Source organism: Leguminivora glycinivorella, chromosome 6, assembly GCF_023078275.1.
Source record: "Leguminivora glycinivorella isolate SPB_JAAS2020 chromosome 6, LegGlyc_1.1, whole genome shotgun sequence".
In the NCBI taxonomy this organism is placed as follows: domain Eukaryota; kingdom Metazoa; phylum Arthropoda; class Insecta; order Lepidoptera; family Tortricidae; genus Leguminivora; species Leguminivora glycinivorella.
In genome coordinates, this window is record NC_062976.1 from 14,430,548 (window position 1) to 14,450,766 (window position 20,219).

At 36.5% G+C, this 20,219-nt stretch overlaps 1 protein-coding gene across 2 annotated transcripts in view; it reads left to right on the forward strand.

Moving 5' to 3' along the window:
• LOC125227120 (neural-cadherin-like) overlaps positions 1–20,219 on the forward strand; it is a 144,051-nt gene that overhangs the window by 120,802 nt on the left and 3,030 nt on the right. For both annotated transcript variants that reach the window (XM_048131338.1, XM_048131337.1), the window contains 2 exons: positions 3,817–4,006; positions 5,334–5,516. In XM_048131338.1, the coding sequence (XP_047987295.1) occupies positions 3,817–4,006; positions 5,334–5,516 (373 nt within the window). The remainder of the gene's footprint in view (positions 1–3,816; positions 4,007–5,333; positions 5,517–20,219) is intronic.

A 20,219-nucleotide genomic window follows, 5' to 3' on the forward strand; every position in this document is an offset into this window, starting at 1 on the left:
ATACGACGTTTCATAACAGAGTTCCTCTGACCACCTTTCTGCTCCATCATCAGATCACCTCCATGATACCAGAATATTGCATTGTCACGTGATTTACATAAGTGTGCAAAATTTCAGCTCAATCGCAAATCGGAAAGCGGGTCAAATTTAGCTTCTACGTTTTGGCCCAAACTAAGATATACTAACAAGGCAAGTTGAATAAAAGCTTGTAAAAAGGCTTCTGATATCAGATTTGTAATAAGTTTACTTGTCATAGTTTAACAACAGATGAGACAGACATATGCACTGACAATACTGCACGTGTTTCGTGAGTCTGATGTCAAATCACCTCATACAATTTACCGCTCTAAGGCAACTAAGGTAGGGTTTGTTATTGCACTTTAATTACATATTAATGATTTCTAGCCCGTAAGATATATATTTGCTTTAACAATGGATAGATATTTATGCGAGTGAGAGTGTAATTTAGATTTTTATTTATAAGGAATCAAATATTTTTAAGCTACCCGATCAGATATTTCTGCGGATAAGGACACTCCCCACATCTGCCGTCTAGCAATCGTAGCGTCGGGCCAACTGTATGGCTAAGCCGCGCCTACGCGGCGTCTTTTTCCATACAGTTGGCCCGACGCTACGCTCGCGAGACGCTAGAAAGAGAGACGATGTTTTTGCCGGTCACGGAGCATCACAAATTTACGCCGGGAATATGTCGTCATATATGCTGGTGACTGTTCCATGAATATTTGGTCTAGTCTAGTTGAGTGGAGAAGTGCCATTCAAAACGAGCGTTAACTTTCTAAATATATATTTAGGTACTTTATAATTCTCTTTATTCATTTTAAATCTCAGGCTAGGCTATTTTATAATATGATTATAAAAGTAAAATACAAAACCACTTACAAAACAATACAAAATATATAAACACATTATAAAAAACCTAACCTAGGGTGCCGCCAGCAGCGGGGCAGGGCCCAAGCTGCCGGTGGTTAGGGCTGCAGAGAGAGGAACCGTCGGACTATCCGCGCCGTGTCCAAGATCACCGCCTTCTGCATCTGACCCTTGATCCAACCACCTAGCGAGAGTCTCTCTAGATGTTGGTCGAGACTCTTCGCTATGAGACCGTTCGCTGAAACGACTATCGGGACAATGATCGTCGAATCAACATCCCACATGGCGGTTATCTCGTAAGCCAAGTCTAGGTACTTACTGGACTTGTCCTTCTCGGCTTTCACGAGATTCTCATCATGGGGGATGGTGATGTCGACGAGCACGGCCCGGCGTTGCGATCGATCTATTATGACAATGTCAGGCTTATTGGCTACAATAGTCCTGTCAGTGATAATAGATCGATCCCAATAGCCATTTTCGAGAACTGGCGCAGGTATGTACTTGTAGTACGGTACTTCGCGGTCCACAAGGCCGTATTGAAGAGCAAGCTGCTGGTGAATGATCCTGGCTACGAGATTATGCCTGTGCAAGTACTCACCGTTAGCTAGATGAGAACAACCGGAGATGATATGCCTGAGTGACTCTCCGGGACGGCGGCATGCCCGACAAATGTCGACCGTACCGTCCTTCAGGATATATTTCCGGTAGTTGTTCGTCATCATAACTTCGTCGGCAATTGCACAGGCAAAACCCTCGGTTTCTCCGAAGAGGTCCCCGAATCGTAACCAGTTCACCGATGCGAGCAGGTCTACATCGGGTCCCGTGAGGGCCTTGTAGAACCGCCCGTGTAGCTGCTTGCTCTCCCATACCGCCTTGCGGTCCGCTGGTACTTTATAATTATTATTGTTTTCAACTTACGGTTACGTGTTCGTGGTATGCACAGAGTAAATCTTTAATGAAATTGAGACATTTTTTTATATATACAATTAAATTTGAACTAGAAGCACTAAACCTATACCCGCTCGCATTCCCCTTTTTTCTTTTCTAAGTAAGAATCAAGTAATAAGTATCTGAATATATGTATGAATAAATTAAATTGTAATTGTTTACATACAACCTGTGAAGTTTGGTTGACAAAATTTGACGTAGGTGCTGTCATATATATTTTTAAAATGACGTACTGTTAATACCAGCGTAATGAAAATGTATTCCGATGAGTAAAAGAAAACATGAAACTTTTTTCAATTTAACCGAACTAGAATGAAATCATTTATACTCATTCGGTTGTGTTCGTTATTTTCTTTAATAATGTGATATATTTTTATTTATTTTTTATGCACAAGCCATGCACCTTTAAACTTTAAATGAGATTGGATCTCCACCTGACATTATTGATTTACCCTATTTATTTTGAGCACAGTTTTACACTGGTATGGTTTTTCGTGTACGTACACTATTTTCTGTCAAAATATTTGTCAAATTTAAACGTCAACGCGGAGCGACCGGCGACACGTCTGCCTCCGATGAGCCGCTCAGGGCGTCTAATCGAAAGGAGAATTCTGACAGCAATGGCGAATGTATGGAAATTTTACGATAGTTTAAATTTAAGGTAAAATTTCTTTGTTGCCTTTGAGAGGAAAAATATAAAAAACCTCAAAACCTGTAGTCCATTTATCTGGCTTTTAGAATCACTTAATGTTATAACTAAAGTATTGAATTTTTTTAACAAAGTTTACTAAACGGCGACATACGTTTTTCTCATTTTAGGTCAACTTTGTGTTGTTAATAAGAAACTAGGAAAGGAAAATTCGAAAAATGATATTCTCAAAAAAAAAGCAATACCTTTTTGGTCAGTCATGAATATTAAAGCCTAGAAATTCAAGTCATAAAACCGAAACCAAAAAACATTCAGAGAGAGAAATAAAATATATGTACTGCAGCTTATGAATTATTATATTGATGTTTTATTTTTCTAGGCTTATTTATTCTACATATCGACGACAACAACGTACAAGGCGAAATCTGCGATTTTTTTTTGTAGCAGATAGCACCTTGTACGTTGGTGGGTAAGGTGCAATTTTCTGAAAAAAATAATTGCAGTTTGCACCCTATACGTTGTTGTCGTCGATATATTAATTGTGATTGATATGCACTAGACGCACGGTTTTATATTCGGATTATCTCGGGACGGTTTGTTTAGTTATTAATACTTTCAACAGATTCAGATGTGTATACATATCTTTTTTTATTTTTATCAATGACTCAATATTACTCAGTCTCAATACTACTAGTACATATACCGAGAATATCAGCAGCCTTGCTACGAGTACCTGATAGTGTCAACACTGACCTAGGTACTTGCTAACGTTTGCGTAACTTGCTTTCATAGCTACTAAAATACTAGGAGGAACACTTTTTACGCAACGCTAGCTTATTGTACAGTCAACCAATTGGAACCCTAGGCCACTATAAAACTATGTCATAGTGACGTTATAAATCACATTGTAAGAAATCTCTTACTGCTTGTCATTTTGACATGGTTGTAGAGCGGCCTAGGGTTCCAATTGGTTGACTTTACCTACTTTCCTGAAGTAAGTGTTGCAACTATCCACTGACTTATGCTCAGCCGCTGTTATTTAGTGACCCATAAAGATTTTGCCTAAGAATTTCCGAGAACAAACATCTTATGTGTGCTCTGCCGAAAGAATACCTACACGCAGAACACACATCCTCCGCCCTATTTTAAAACCGTGGGTTTAGGCTTACACGATACTGCTGAAAGGTTCATTTACATTCAAAATCTGGGCTCATTATTTTGCCTAAATACGCAACATTGATGTCGTGATGTCAAGTGCCAGTAGATTTCCAGTAAACGTCTCTTTATGTGGTATCACAAAAGTTCCTTTTGTAACCTATTGACATTTTCAGCTCGGGCATAGAGAACAATCCGACCGTGTTTTACCGGTTGATGCCCGGATCGACAGCCCAAACGAATAAGTTTCATACGTTTTATTTGCAACAAAGAGCTGATAATGGATTTACGTGGGCTGATATAAAAGTTAACCACCCGTTGGACTATGAGACCATTAAGGAGTACAATTTGACGATACGAGTGGAGGTAATTGTTCGTTTATTTTTTTTAGTAACGACTTTTTTAAAATAAATTCGAATTTTATTGCGGTTTGAAATATAATTTAAAAACTATCAGTCTTAATCTTATATGTAGGTAGGTACTTGCAAAGACAAGTTAGCAGAGAATTTTATGCAAAATGTAATTGTCTTAGACATTACTTCTGTAGATTTCACAGTATTGATGAATACATACCTATATGTATGTATAAAAACAGGGTCATAAAAGCGAGGTTGAGGAAGGGAAACATTAACACCTCGGCGTGCTTTCGCTCCTGTTTTTTTTCTCCTAAGTACGCCTGCCTGAAAGTACAGACAGCAAAAACAAGAAAAAACTGCGTTTTGTGCTTCCTACCACACGAGAATGTAGTAGAAGGTTAAAAACGCTCGCCAGTAACGCACATTTCTACAGTACTTTTCACAGCGCCCTCTGACCAAAGTTTGTTAAACTAAAAGCAATTTGTGCGCTTCACTTAACAAGGTTCCTAGGGAGTGCATTATTGTCCCGATAGAGGGCGTTTTATACAGTTTACACCAGTTAAAGGAATTTTTAACCATCGTACTGTACAGTCGAGTTCATAAATATGTGAGCATTTTTTCACTTTATTGCAACCAGTTAAGGTGAAGCAATGAACTCGACTGTACAATATCGATGAAAATAGCTTTATAGAAAATTTTCGTTTCGTGTTCAAATAGTATTGCACTTATTAAAATGGATCTATTTTCTATTACTTTAGACTTAGCATCAAAAAGCTGCTGTTGTGGTTCCTCAGCAATGAAAATATTAGCGTCTTCAGTAAATAGTTAGCTTTCTAATCGCAGTGCAAAAAAGCATAATCATTGACAAATATAGTCAATAATGTCAATATATTATATGATAGGCGACCATACTACATATCCTCGTGCTTAAAACTTGGCTAATAGCCAATGTACATTACAGTGTAACGATTTCCGGCCTTTTTGAGAGTGTTGCGTCTTTATTTTGTATGCGTTTCGAGTGACCCGGGCATTTCCTATGTACATTACAATGTACATAGTGTTGCAGTCTAATTTGAACCTTCCACACATCCATGAACTGAATAAAGTAGGATTTCCATTGTTACATTAATTTTTGAAACAAACGAAAATCTTACCAATTTATTTATAGAATAAGGTTCAAATTAAAAATGGGAAAACTAACTATGGCGGGCCTTACGAGGTTAAATTAGGTACTTACATATTATAAGATAGAGATAGAGATACGTTTATTGGTACTGATCATACACTGTCAAACGTATGTCCACGATTGAGGTTCTAATTTTTCACTTTTCCTCAAGAACAACGGCGCTCAACAACTGGCTTCGGAAGCAACGGTCTTCATCATGCTAGAGGACGTCAACGACGAGATACCGCTCTTCACTGAACGAGAACAGGAGACTGTGCTGGAAGGAGAGCCCATAGGCACGAAGGTCACACAAGTGAACGCGATAGACAAGGACGGCACGTTTCCCAACAACCAGGTTAGTCCATTTCAGTTTACGTAGGTATATAAGGCGGGGACGACCGACATCTATACCACCATCAATGGTAACCAAATAGCCGTGAATAAAATGAAACATCTTATATAAGGCACGTATGAACTAACACGATAACTTTAATGAACTTGAATGAGACGAGCCAGACAGACAAAAATACTTAGACCTAATAGGTAATGACCTAGTAGCGATTATGTCATCGTAAATGATTATTGAACATCAACATTTTTATTACTTACGCACGAGACAAATCGTAAATAATAAGTTTTTTTTGCAAAAACGTCATTTTTGGCACAAGCTTTTATCGCCGACTGTACCTTTCTTTCAACAGTCATCTACTGCTCTCCGAGACATTTCTAAAAACCCCTTACTTGATGGGATACGACGTTTCATGACAGAGTTCCTATGGCCACCTTTCTGCTCCATCATCAGATCAGCTCCATGATACCATAATATTGCATTGTCACGTGATTTACATACTCGTATGTGTGCAAAATTTCAGCTCAATCGGAAACCGGGAAGTGGGTCAAATTTAGCTTCTACGTTTTGACGCACACTTGTTAGTTAACAAGGCAAGTTGAATAAAAGCTTGTAAAAATGTATGGCCCTATAACCACTTGCGCATGCGGACAATAGTTGCCCAAATTCCATACTCTAATACTGACGCGTCCGCGGCGGTTGGGATGTTTACTGAATACATTTTTAAGTTTTACTGGCGTAAGTAGAACGAAGATATTTGAAGCCAATAACATAGTGACATTGATTTATCATTTTGAACTTCGTTCTTATTTGATCTGATTTTAAATATGTCTGAGGCTCTTGATTGTTCATAATTTTTGTGTTGTTGCAATTGAATATCACGTAACGAGGCATTTTTTATGTTTTGATTGACTTCAACTTACAAAAATTGACGCCCGAAAGCTGCAAGCTGGGATTAAAGACGGACAACTCAGTGGATTTCACTGAGTTCATTTGACACGCTAAGTAGATATGTTTGCTTGATCTATGGTATATATGACATCTGTGTTGATCTGAGACTTTCATTTTGATGTACTTCAACTCGTAGCCTGTGACATTCTTAATACAAAGACTATTGTATATTTATTTGTTTTGTATTACCTTACGGCTACAGGGCGCGGCGGGGTGGGTACTAGCTACTCTAGTGTTTAAGCAGGAGGGTCTTAATACTTATAATCAGGGCCCGTAACTTTCATGCCGATGACATAAATTTGACGTCTCGCTGCATATAGGTGATTCAAGAGTTTTATTTACATACATTAATCGCCTGTATTATTAACTACTATCACTCTTGGCAAAATCGAAACTTTTCAATTTGATTTAATTAATCATTATTCATCAATCATTTTAATCATGACTTCAATAGTAATCTATTCATACGTAACTACTTGATACGTGAATAGTAAATTAAATTATTTGTTTATTTTTAAACATACCTTTTATTAAATAGTTTTGTTACCATATTTCAATAAATTATAAAAACAAAACAAAATAGTTTCTTTTTCGTTTCACGTATCAAGTAGGTTATTAATTATTTCACGTATGAGTAGCTCTTGAAGTCATTTGTACAAATTGTACATGATTAAATTGATTAATGAATAATGATTAATTATTACAATAAAATTATTTGAATCATCCTATATGCAGCGTGACGTCAAATTGATGTCATCGGCATGAATGTTACGGGCCCTGCAGGGTTAGCACATGATTGCCGCGGGAGTATGTCGCCGCGAGATAGACTACCCGTCCTTATGTCATTTATACAGTTAGAAGAAGACGTGTGATCTATCTCGCGGCGACATACTCTCGCGGCCATCATGTGCTAGGCCTACTGCTTATAATAAACTAGCTTTAGCCCGCGGCTTCGCTCGCGTTAGAAAGAGACTAAACGTAGCCTATGTCACTCTCCATCCCTTCAACTATCTTCACTTAAAAAATCACGTCAATTCTTCGCTCCGTTCTGCCGTGAAAGACGGACAAACAAACAGACACACACACTTTCCCATTTATAATATTAGTATGGATAAACTGACAGAAATGATCACGGTGTAGGAGGAAAATTCAGATGTAATTTATCTCAAATCCATCGCAGAGGTTTCACCGCAACACACACATACGCAAATAAAGAAACAATCTCATCCCCAACTGCAGAAACCGTCCCCGTTCCGTTGTGGTTAACTAAGGGGTCAACAGCTCTCAAAATTAGGTCACAAGAGGATATAGGAGCTCCAACCTTTGTCTTTCTAAACTTTAACCTAAAGTCCACCTTGAAATACGAGCATTGCGTCCCCCACGTTGTGAATGCATACTTTATTATGGCTTAGATACGCTACTGAAATTATTATCATGCTAATGTTCATTTTATTGTTGGTATAATTTGGTAATAGTAATAATTATTAGTCGTTACAATAAATAGTAATTGGCCAACCCTTGTTTAGATAGAAAGAGACAAAATAATAGAAATCCTTTTATTGTTAATAATCTGCCTTTAGGTAAAGAAGGCACACGCCATTTTCCTGCCCAAATATGGAGGAGCCAATGACTAATTGACCATGGTGTGGGCCTATAACTATAACATAACATTTATCCTAGCTATTAGCGACAAAAAACACTGATATAAACTTTCACGATTTTTACACATATTTAAAATTGCAAACGGGACTTAATCGCGTGTTACTATGTTATGTATGGTTAGTGTTTAAAACATAGTAATATGCGATTAAGTCCCGTTTGCAATTTTAAATAAGTGACAAAAAAGTTGACCAATGACCATCTTCTGAACGCTAAATACTTCGGTTAGTATTGACAGACCTACCTGCTCAATAACACGTAAAACTTTACGAGTATTTATTTTATTTGAGCCTGTTAACGACTTGCCAGGTATTGGCTTAGTAAATGGGATATTAAATTTATTGACATAGTACGCGCGCATGAGGGTAACTTAATTTCCCCGGGATTAGGTATGTTTCGACCGATGCTCGTTCCGTTCCCTTTTCTTACGTCTCTACTATGAGATTTGTAAGTAATTTTTCGTTCCAGTACTAGTAAGTAAGCATTTGAGGTCGCCGTTTAATTTCTTCATAGAATGAATGTCAATTTCCGTGAGTACTACACAAAGAAACTTATTCATAAACGTCGAAAACTCATGGTACGGGTTCTGAAGACCATTGCACAGAGGTTTGAAATCTAAACCTGTAAAAGCAAATTTTCTCATTTTACTACGTAGGTACACATTAATATATGAAATCTTTTGAAACCTTTAGACCCCTTCAGCAAACATGCTCGATCCCTTTTATTCGTTTGTAGATATAGGCTCCTAATTGATTTGGCAGTTAGTGTGATTGACTCAGTTCTTTCCAGATATATCCCAAAGATTCCCAACTCTCGTCGGTCGTATTTACGTAAACGGGAGGCTGTTATATCAATGGCTCTTCCAAATAGTTTTCCTCTTGTTATTAAATGTGTCCTTCACGATTTATTGTTATGAGGGCGGCGAGCAAAGCGTTAAACTGAAGGATGGTGGCGGTCGAAGTACAGTCGACCATAATAGTATTTTATGCAACTGGCGTTTAAGTGAGGTCAAAAAAGACGAGTGGCGTGAGGAACAATTTGAGGCAAAGCCGAAAATTGTTAAAAAAGACGCCACGAGTATTTTTTGCATGCACTTATTTTTTAATAGTTTTCTAGAATCACTTTCGTGAAATTCTCACTGTTTCCTGTATTTTGACTTGTCGGCCTCCCCTTTGCTCCGGCCTCACCCTGTCGCTCGCACTCCCCCGCGCTGCCGCCGCCGCCAGTTTCGGCGCCATGCGCACCCACGCTATATCCCTTAAAGGCTTCCTAACAATGCTTTAAGAGCTATATCGTATGCGTGGGTGCGCGGGGCCCCGGCTGGCATCTTTTATGTAGGGTTTTAAAGATCTATGCACTACACTGTAAATGACGATACACAACTATAGAAAAATGTGGCTTACCACCCTACGGTTGAGGTTCGTTTGAACGTCATGAGACAACAAGGTCGATTTCTGCTTGCAATAATATTATGTCGGTGACAATTGCTCTGTCTATATATGATATTTACGTTATGCCATCTGTCAAGTCAACCTTAGCGATCGTTAGAGCTCGCAGAAACTTTTGTCAAAACTGGTAGACCACTTTCTTGGCCCACTGTACTATCAGCTGCAAAAGTGCATTGCGAATTTATCAATGAATTCATTCATAATTTCTCCATGCAATTTTGCAGCCCACTGTACCTTTGATTTAAGGATACTTATATGTTTACTGCAAGAGTGTAAAATAAATATAGCTGGGTTAGGAAAAATAAGAAATGTTAATGGCTGAACTGACTATTCAGAAAACATTTTGTTCATTGTTATCGCTTTCTAAGAAACACAAATGTCCTGAAGATAATAATGACTAGCGATTGCCAAACGCTTCTGAGACTTTAAAAACATTAATTTAGTATAATATTAAAAATGCAATAGATTTAATAATTTGTAGTTAAAATCGTAGAATAATCCATACTAATATTATAAATGAGAAAGAGTGTGTGTCTGTTTGTTTGTTCGTCTTTCACGGCAAAACGGAGCGACGAATAGACGTGATTTTTTAAGTGGAGATAGTTGAAGGGATGGAGAGTGACATAGGCTACTTTTTGTCTTTCTAACGTGAGCGAAGCCGCCGGCAAAAGCTAGTTTAGTTATAACGTGACTGGACTGGACTGACTAGTTCTTTTCGGAATAAGTCCGTAGAACTTTATTTCGATAAAAGCACTTAGTCAGTTACTTATGCTGGGCATTTTCCGCAAGTCGACAACCATTTATTTTGCAAGATGAAAGCACTGTTCTAAGAATCAAACTGTAAAATAAAATGCGCAGTGCAGTTCAAGTTAACACTTACCGGGAGTGTATATTTTTGTGAGTATGCAACGGTTGCAATTTACTCGGCCTATAATTTCGTGGCCGCGTGGGAATAAAAATGCAATTTTCACCCGTTGTGATTGCACTTCCAATCGGTGTACGATTGTGAATTATTAAATATATTACTTTAGTTTAGTTTGCCGTGACACTCTTTTATTTTAGGATTCATAAGGAAAAAAAACGGAACGCTTATATGATAGGATCACTTTGTTGTCAGTCCGTCTGTTTGTAAAAATCATAAATAGAGGTATCAGGTACTCAGATCTAACGGTACCTTCAAACAGTATAAAAATGGGCCTGCCTTTGCCACAACGACTACACTCAAGGGAGTGAACAATAATGTCAATAATCTTCTTATACTACACAAATAGGAATAAATCTTAAATCCTCGAACTAGAAAAGTATACCTAGGTATATTCGAATTCTACGGATCCCTAGGTGGGAGAGTCTTCGCACTTGACCGGTTTGTAAATACCGGACAATACTCGTATTTTAAATCACATTAAATGATTTACTTTTATGTAGGTATGTTAATTTATATGGTAAGGTTGGTACAGGCAATCTACAATGCACAGTGCTCATAAAATATGACTGCAACATGTGCATTGTGCACCGGGATAGCGTAGCTACTAACCTAAAAGCATACTTGAGAAAATGAGAAGTATTACCTACTTGCTTTTCCTGGAATAACTTTTTGTTAGAGGATAGCATTATGAGGAGACCAATACAATTTTGCAAATAATTTTATTCACTGGAGGATGAAAATCTTATGACAATGTTTATACGATATATTGGTACTTACATACGAACATAATATATTATATGTGGGTAGACGAACCTGAATCATGTGGTTTTTATTTTTCTCTCAAATAATTTGAAAAAAGGGTAGTGTGGTGATGAAAGTTTCCAAACCTACTTCCGAAGTTTCAGAAATTACCAAAATTTGTTTTTTTGACACACAGTGTACGACTTTCAAAGTTTTAAAGATTTTTTTTTACTATATAATATTATTTAAGTTGATATCAATTTTTCCACAATTCCAATTTTATCTATGGCTCCGTGGTTGTTAATATTAACTAAGTTGGTAGTAGGTAATCAGGATTGTACAACCTTAATTGATAAATGCCTATAACAAAATAAAATATCAAAGTATTTAAAATTATATTCACCATGTAATTATTAGTACAACAATTTACAGAGTTTGCAGTTACGATTGCTTTATTGTAGTTTCGCGTAAACGGATCAGGTGGGCTACCATGAAGTGCTAAAGCCGTTCAGTTTAGGTTGAGAGAAAGGGACGAAGCTATAGCAGTTCCATAGCTCCGTCCCTCTCTCTCAACCTAAACTGAACGGCTTTAGCACTTCATGGTACCCCAGCAGGTCGAGACTGTTTTGCATACCATTTCCATCATAAACGTATCGAGTCGTAGCTGCAATAGAACCTGACTAGGAACAATATTCCTTTAGTCTTCTCCCGTTCAAACTAAGATCTCGTACTAAGCGCAGTTACAGTAGTTTGGCTAGAGTAAACCACTTTATTTACTGAATAGGTACTACCAGACTTACGGATGAATGAGCAGAACTAACAATCATTATTTGAGCATAGTGCAATACCTCCAAACTAATTAGATGTCTAAGTAATGTTTACAATTTGTTGTTATGAAGCAATTTTAATACAATTTCATTTTGCGATTCTAAATTAAACGTGTATTAATTGTGTAGTAAGGTATAATTAGTTGAAATTACAGCGCCCTTGATTATCATTACTCATTAACATTGGGGTTGCGGTTTGAAGTCTTATGTAACTTAAATAAATGTTGTTACATTCCTAAATAGATGTTGATCAAAAACGCAACGAATTAAACAAACAGCGGCGAATTACTCTTTTTTTAGTAATCTTTTTTAGAAAATCTAATGGTTATTACTATTGTCATGTGCTATGTCGTCATCTGCCATCACTACGGATTTCTGAAAATAATATATCAAACCACATTTTAAGTATTTATACGTAAAGTTTCGGGTAAATGTAAATCAGAATAAATATGTCTAATCAACTATTTACTCTTTCTCCTCCTTCAGGTTTATTTAGTTCCCTTAGGTTGGTTTTTCTCAGTCTTTTCCCAGTACAACACTGTCCTTAAAAAGCGATATCCGTCGTATTCGTGATCAATTGATTAATATTTTAAGATTAAGCCATAGTTTCATATTATTGAGATAAACTCTGAAGCTGTGTAATCACTTAATCAGGAATCTCTCGCGAATATTGGCAAACGCGAGTGAGATTTCGGGAACACCAATTAATGTCAAGCGATCCTCAATTCCTCAACGTCGTATCAAAGTCAGATGAAAACAATTCTAATCTGCTCGAAGTTTACTTTACGTATGTACATACCTACTCTGTGATCACCGTGGCAATTAAACATTATTAAAATATGTACGTCGTATAATATGTACGTTTCGTCACCATTAAAATGGATGAATATATTAATTTTACAATCCCTATACGAGTAGCATAATTTTATTTCGAAATTATTATTTACGAATTTCAATGAAATTACTCATCATACGGAATGATAAAAACAAAACATGACGTGAATTTTGTTTCAATATCGGCTTCACTACACCGAAATTTCCGAATTTTGTTTGTATTCGCAGATTAGCACCCGCTACTCTGATTCATTTTCCTTTTTTTGTTTATCAGATTAAAACAACATTTAATAAAAAAAATCAGAGGTTTATAAAGTAAGACTCAACTCAATATTTGGTAGGCCGAGCGTTGCTCGGAAAACATATAAAAACTCAAAATGAGCTTTTGCCCAGAGATAACCTGCTAGATGGTCCATTTGCGCTCCGAAAAATATACGAATAACGAATTTAAGGAATTTGTATTGCACTTTATCTATTGCATCGACGTATTTGTTGTAAATATTCTAAAACGTCGAAAGCTCACGGTAGAGGCTCTTATAAAGAGCTCGAGAGCGAGTCGGTATTCAGATGTTTTAATGGCGACTACCCTACATTAATAATGATCCTGTCCTGGGTGTTGTTAGTTATTGAATTAATGCCCTCGTTACGCAATCCGTAACATTTATCGCAATTAAAATATACAAGCTGTCAACACAAATTATTAAGCACAACGGCTTTTCATTGAAAAGTAAATTTTATCTTTGATATAATCCAGATCCGAAACAGAGGATTAAGTACTTTGCTCATTTTATTATTTAGGCATAACTCCGTCGATTAATGCAAATCTATTTATGTTTTTGAATAATTTTGAAGGCAGATCAGCATAATAGCTTAACTTTCTTAATATTTAAATGGGGTGAATTGGGTTCCTTGTGCCACTTTGTATTTGATTGATAGATCGCCCATATTTTAGTACGTACGACCGTAGGTTTAATAAAAGCGCGACTTATGTAAGTACCTACCCATATCGCCAGTCTGTTCTGAGCTACCTAATTTGTAAGTAAAAATGGATACATACTTACTTTTGAAAGACCCGACTGTACGTTCTGGCTCTGTGCAAGGTTTTTTTGGCGCAAACTGTTCTATTTACTATGTATTTAAATAATAATAGTGTTCATTATTCTATTTTCTTTTGTACAGTACTTAATTAACACATAAGAATAGATTTTAGCCAACATTTCTATCACATGCTCAGGCCCAGTATTACATATTTAACATATTTTTCGTAACAATTTAACTAATAATTTACACCATATAAATTAAAGACATATTTTAATCAAAAATTCTACATGTGTTAATACTGAAACGTACACTGAGAGAAAAATCAACCAGTTTTCATGTTCGTTCAATAAGTTTTTTGGCTAAAATAGCGCCTACGTGTTTAGTTCAAACAACAAGTTTTGTTAGTCGCCCGTGTAGTGATGAGTTAAGAATTTCACCACCCCTTTCTTCCCGTGGGTGTCGTAAAAATCGACTGAGGGATATGGCTTAAATTGTGGCGTAGGCGACAGGCTGGCAGTGGCAACCTGTCAGTGCAATGTCACAATTTCGTTTTCATTCAACCCATATTCAACCTCTTATTTGCCAAGAGTGGCACTGAAACTTGAGTAGTTTCATGTGCTCTGTCTACCCCTTTATGGCATACAGCGTGATTGTATGTTTGTTAGTTAGATTTTGTTAAGTGTAACGTGTCGATTTTATAATAAAAGCAACATGATACATATTGTTTTAAAGTTTGGCTGATTCATTCAAATATCTTTTAACAAGTTTTACCTTGTTGTTCGAACAAATTCGACTTGTTTCATCAATATTGTGATTTATTCCGTTCACTAAAATACTTTTGTTTCAAACGGATAAACCCGCAACAAGACGAACTTGTTAAATTCACGATGCAAATTTCTCTCAGTGTAGGTATTGTTTGTAATATGTAATTACAATTATTAGTCTGTTGGCATTTGCTTAACCTTGGGAGTGACTGAGGATTTACGCATGTATCAAATATAAACATTTCTCATATCATAATCATACCTAGCGCGTAGGCTTTAGGCAATCAGACTACCTCTCATCATTTTCATCTCAACACTCAAAATAGTTTAATTTGTATAAGTATTTTGAGTCGTTCGTTACAAGTATAAAAATATTATTGTTCAATAATATTTTTATACTTGTAACGAACGTTTTCTTTTTATGTTAAAGGTATTTACTTAAAAATAAATATGTTTGCTATACCGGGGCCCATTTCTTGAAGCTACAAGTTAAAATTTACAAGTGTTTAATCTTCTTCTTTTTCTTAGTCGAAACCTCATGACTGAGGGTCGTGACCACCATAACTCGCTGTACGTTGCAGTGCTCTCCACTCAGGCTGATCTTTTGCCTTCCTAAAGGATTCCTGGAACCCAACGCGGGTCTAATATGACAAGTGGAAAGAGACTTCCGCTTGTAACTTTCAGTTTTGCGTAACTTGCAGGTTTGCGCCCCTGGAGTGGCTTTTGACATGAGCAAAAACGTAAACTATAGGCTGTGACTGACAAAGTATTTCCCATTTTTTAATACAATCATAGAAAGTGCCTTCAATATTTATATATACCACGACGGAGGCAAACAAAGATGCCATGGACACCTGCAACACCAGAAGCGTGTATGCTTGTATAGTACAGTCGAGTTCATAAATATGTGTACACTTTTTCACCTTATTTCAACGAGTTAAGGTGACGAAATGTACACATATTTATGAACTCGACTGTACCTACTAGTGTGTGTTTTTTAGGGTTCCGTAGTCAACTAGGAACCCTTATAGTTTCGCCATGTTTGTCTGTCCGTCCGTCCGTCCGTCCGCGGATAATCTCAGTAACCGTTAGCACTAGAAAGCTGAAATTTGATACCAATATGTATATCAATCATGCCAACAAAGTGCAAAAATAAAAAATAGAAAAAAATGTTTTATTAGGGTACCCCCCCTACACGTAAAGTGGGCTGATATTTTTTTTCATTCCAACCCCAACGTGTGATATATTGTTGGATAGGTATTTAAAATTGAATAAGGGTTTACTAAGATCGTTTTTAGGGTTCCGTAGTCAACTAGGAACCCTTATAGTTTCGCCATGTCTGTCTGTCCGTCCGTCCGTCCGTCCGTCCGTCCGCGGATAATCTCAGTAACCGTTAGCACTAGAAAGCTGAAATTTGGTACCAATATGTATATCAATCACGCCAACAAAGTGCAAAAATAAAAAATGGAAAAAAATGTTTTATTAGGGGGGTACCCCCTACATGTAAAGTGGGGGCTGATTTTTTTTTTCATTCCAATCCCAACGTGTGATATATCGTTGGATAGGTATTTAAAACTAAATTAATTTTTATAAGGGTTTACTAAGATTTTGCGAGGTCCGGCGTGGCTTCCGTAGCTAAGAGCATTGCACGGATTGCAAAAATGGTGCGGGTTCAAGTCCCGCCGGAAGCGTAAATTTTTCCATTTTTTCCTTTAATATAAAAAAGGGTTTACTAAGATTGTTTTTTGATAATATTAATATTTTCGGAAATAATCGCTCCTAAAGGAAAAAAAGTGCGTCCCGCCCCCCTCTAACTTTTGAACCATATGTTTAAAAAATATGATATAAATCACAAAAGTAGAACTTTATAAAGACTTTCTAGGAAAATTGTTTTGAACTTCATAGGTTTAGTAGTTTTTGAGAAAAATACGGAAAACTACGGAACCCTACACTGAGCGTGGCCCGTAATCGCTCCTAAAGGAAAAAAAAAGTGCGTCCCCCCCCTCTAACTTTTGAACCATATGTTTAAAAAATATGAAAAAAATCACAAAAGTAGAACTTTATAAAAACTTTCTAGGAAAATTGTTTTGAACTTGATAGGTTTAGTAGTTTTTGAGAAAAATACGGAAAACTACGGAACCCTACACTGAGCGTGGCCCGACACGCTCTTGGCCGGTTTTTTTTTCAATGTAATCACAACAATACACTGTCATCAGTACAACTGCCGTTCATTGTATCTCTAAAATAACAAAATTCGCAATATTGCTTCTTAGAATAAACCCGAAAGTGTGCTAAAAATGATAATACAAGATACATATCGGTGGCGGCAGCACGCGACATTAGCGAATTATTTCTTGGCAAAGCTCTCGGTTTAGTTATTCTAGTGAGATCCCTGTATAATTGCACGTGTAAGTCTAGATTCGTCGAGACGGTACAATCAGTATCATTCTGCAAGACGGATCTCGGTGGCTGAGCCGTTTTATTATTCATACGGATGTTGCTCATCTCACGATTGAAACGTTCATCATTGTTATTCTGTGGGATTTTGAGAGCATTCGACTAAGTTAGTCTTCAACGTAGAATCGTTACTAAGAGTCAGTTTCAGAAAATATTACTCTAAGTATAGCTAACTTTGAGAGCGTGCGCAGACAGAGAGCGGTCTGCGTTCTGTCAGAGTTCCGCGTTCTGGTGACCGTTGACCGCTCAAGAGCTCCAACGCACACAGGCGGCGTTGAAATTCTCGCGTTCTAGTTTCGTTTGTGTCTTTGTACATGCAACATGTCACTGAAAAGTTCGTTTTCCTATGAAGAATTATTGCTCAAAAATTCCACCTATTAAATTCTCCTTACAGATGAACAGCGATTCGATATTTTTATTCGCACGTCGATGAATATGGTTCATTAATTGAGAAAAATAAAGGCTTGCTGTATTTTTAGGACATTGTAATTATTTATTAAGGATAAAATAAACATAACAGCATTTCGTCGTGTACTATCCGTAGATTCGACCTCAGAAATCCTTCCTTTTCCTAGCAAATTCATTATTTTTTCTGTGTTTGCAACCTCAGACATTCCCGCGTTCCGGCGTTCTCTGTCTCGGCGGGAAAAGAACGCTAGAACGCGGCGTTCCGCTTTGACCGCCGCGGGCAGACTGCTCGCTGTGTGTGTTGCTGCTACAGACTCGGTACATTTTAAAAAAACCGGTCAAGTGCGAGTTGGACTCGCCCACCGAGGGTTCCGTACAAACTTTCAAACTCCCCAGTTAAAATAATCTCATGTTTTCACATAACTCTAACGACTTGACTAGAAGACAAAAGTATAGGTACTAATGAGCATTATTGTGTATAGCGCCATCTCTCGGTGAATTCGCTAACTAATTTGCGCGACCATAGTATGTTGGTTTTTCAGGGATTATTCTTTATAATGTTAACCGATTTAAACAATTTTTACTTTATTGGAAAGAAGATGATTTACGTAACATCTCGTATTAATTTGAAATACTATATACATCCGCAAAGGTGGGTAAATTAAAAGTAAAAATGTGAAAAGTTTTTTGTGAATTAAAAAAAAAGTTTTCAAGATACAAACACGATTATATTTTTCCTGTAATATTTAGCATAAAACCAATGTTTCCTAAAATTTTCATAATTTTTCGTTGGTAAACTTCGGAGATAAGGGGGGGAACGGTATTTTTTTTTACATTTTCCTTCAAAATTCTTTTTTTTTCCACAACAAAAAAATTATAAAAAATAGTTTATTTACGTTCAATTTAAGCTCTTTCTAACGATACCCCACTTGACCTAGTAACTTGAAATTTACAGTTTGCCCCCCTTTCATTTTGGCCATTTTCTACAATTAAAATTAATAAATTTAAAAAAATTATACCTTCTATTTGTAGAGGTTCACAATGTTCACAACTATTCCAAATTTCAAGTTGATAGCATTAGTAGTACTCGAGATATTTAGGAATGTGACAGACGGACAGACAGACGGACAGAGTCGCACCATAAGGGTTCCTGTTGTACCTTTTTGGTACGGAACCCTAAAAACGCAGAACTCTGAATGCGGAAGGCAGAACTCCAGGCCGCTCTCTGTCTGCGCACGCTCTGAGAGAATACAGAGATATTAGTAACGCTTCCAAGCGATCTAACAAAAATTACACACATTTTCCGTGAAATTTCAAAGTTTGACAACATCAATCAGATCTATTATTGCAGAGTCTATAGGGTTAGACAAAACTTCACAAAGACATAAATACGTCCATAAATAACTTAATGAAGATCAAATCGAGCCAAATTACAAGGTCGTCAGCGATATGTCTGTAATCAGTATTGCATTGTTGGTATAAATTAGTATATTCGTCCAAATTTCCTGTGCGTTGTTATAGTAGATTATTGATGATTAGATATACAGGTTTGTAGGTATCAACAAAATAGGATGTAGGTTACAATTCGTAGGTTTAATCAAATAAATATAAACAAACCCTTTGAGCAAATTAAGGGAAAGAAAAATGATTAAATATTTGTTATCTGTATCTTTGCCGTAACTCAGAATCAAATTTATTGAAGTATTTTTTTAAGGGACATTTCTTTTTCAATCTTTTATACATTATGTTATTTATTTAATGGATATTTACGTAACTAAATTATAAATATTCTATGAAAAAAATTGCTAAGTAGAATAATTAAGAATAATATTGAAAACAGAACCGTCCGTTTGACTCAGAGTGGAGACTTTCAAATTACGTAAAAACATTCGTTACACTCTTATAATTCATTACATTTTTCAATTTCATGAATTACAAAGAAACCCACTACAGGTTTAACACCCGGGTTATGCTGTCCCATGGAAGGCGCGATGTCTAACAAAATCCAAGTGTATTTTAATATTTGTACAAAATCATTTTTTTACCCAAGTTACTATTGGCAGGTCAATAATCTTGTTAATGTTTTAATACATCTTTTTTTCATCAAATTCACAGTTACCGTCTCAAGATAAATAAACTGGACCTCACATTTCCTTATAGGTTTAACCCATCGCATGCTTGTGCACGGATCCGTGCGTAAAATTAGGTCATCTTTTTGCATTCTTTTCCGTAACGTTTTTTTATTAACCATATGTTTAAAAAATATGAAAAAAATCACCAAAGTAGAACTTTGTAAAGACTTTCTAGGAAAATTGTTTTGAACTTGATAGGTTCAGTAGTTTTTGAGAAAAATACGAAAAACTACGGAACCCTACACTGAGCGTGGCCCGACACGCTCTTGGCCGGTTTTTTCTATTTGGCATAGCCGAGGTTGGAACCTACGATTTTTTGACCCATCCGCAGAAATAACCACCATTATTTATTTAATTATTTAATCTTAATTGAACAAAGAAACGGAATATACAATAGGCGAACTTAATGCCATAAGACATTCTCTACCTTTGTATTTCCCAAAATAATAAGACGTAAGAAATAAAATTATATTAAATTCCTTTACAAATATTACACACAAAACCTGGGGACGTTAAACAACT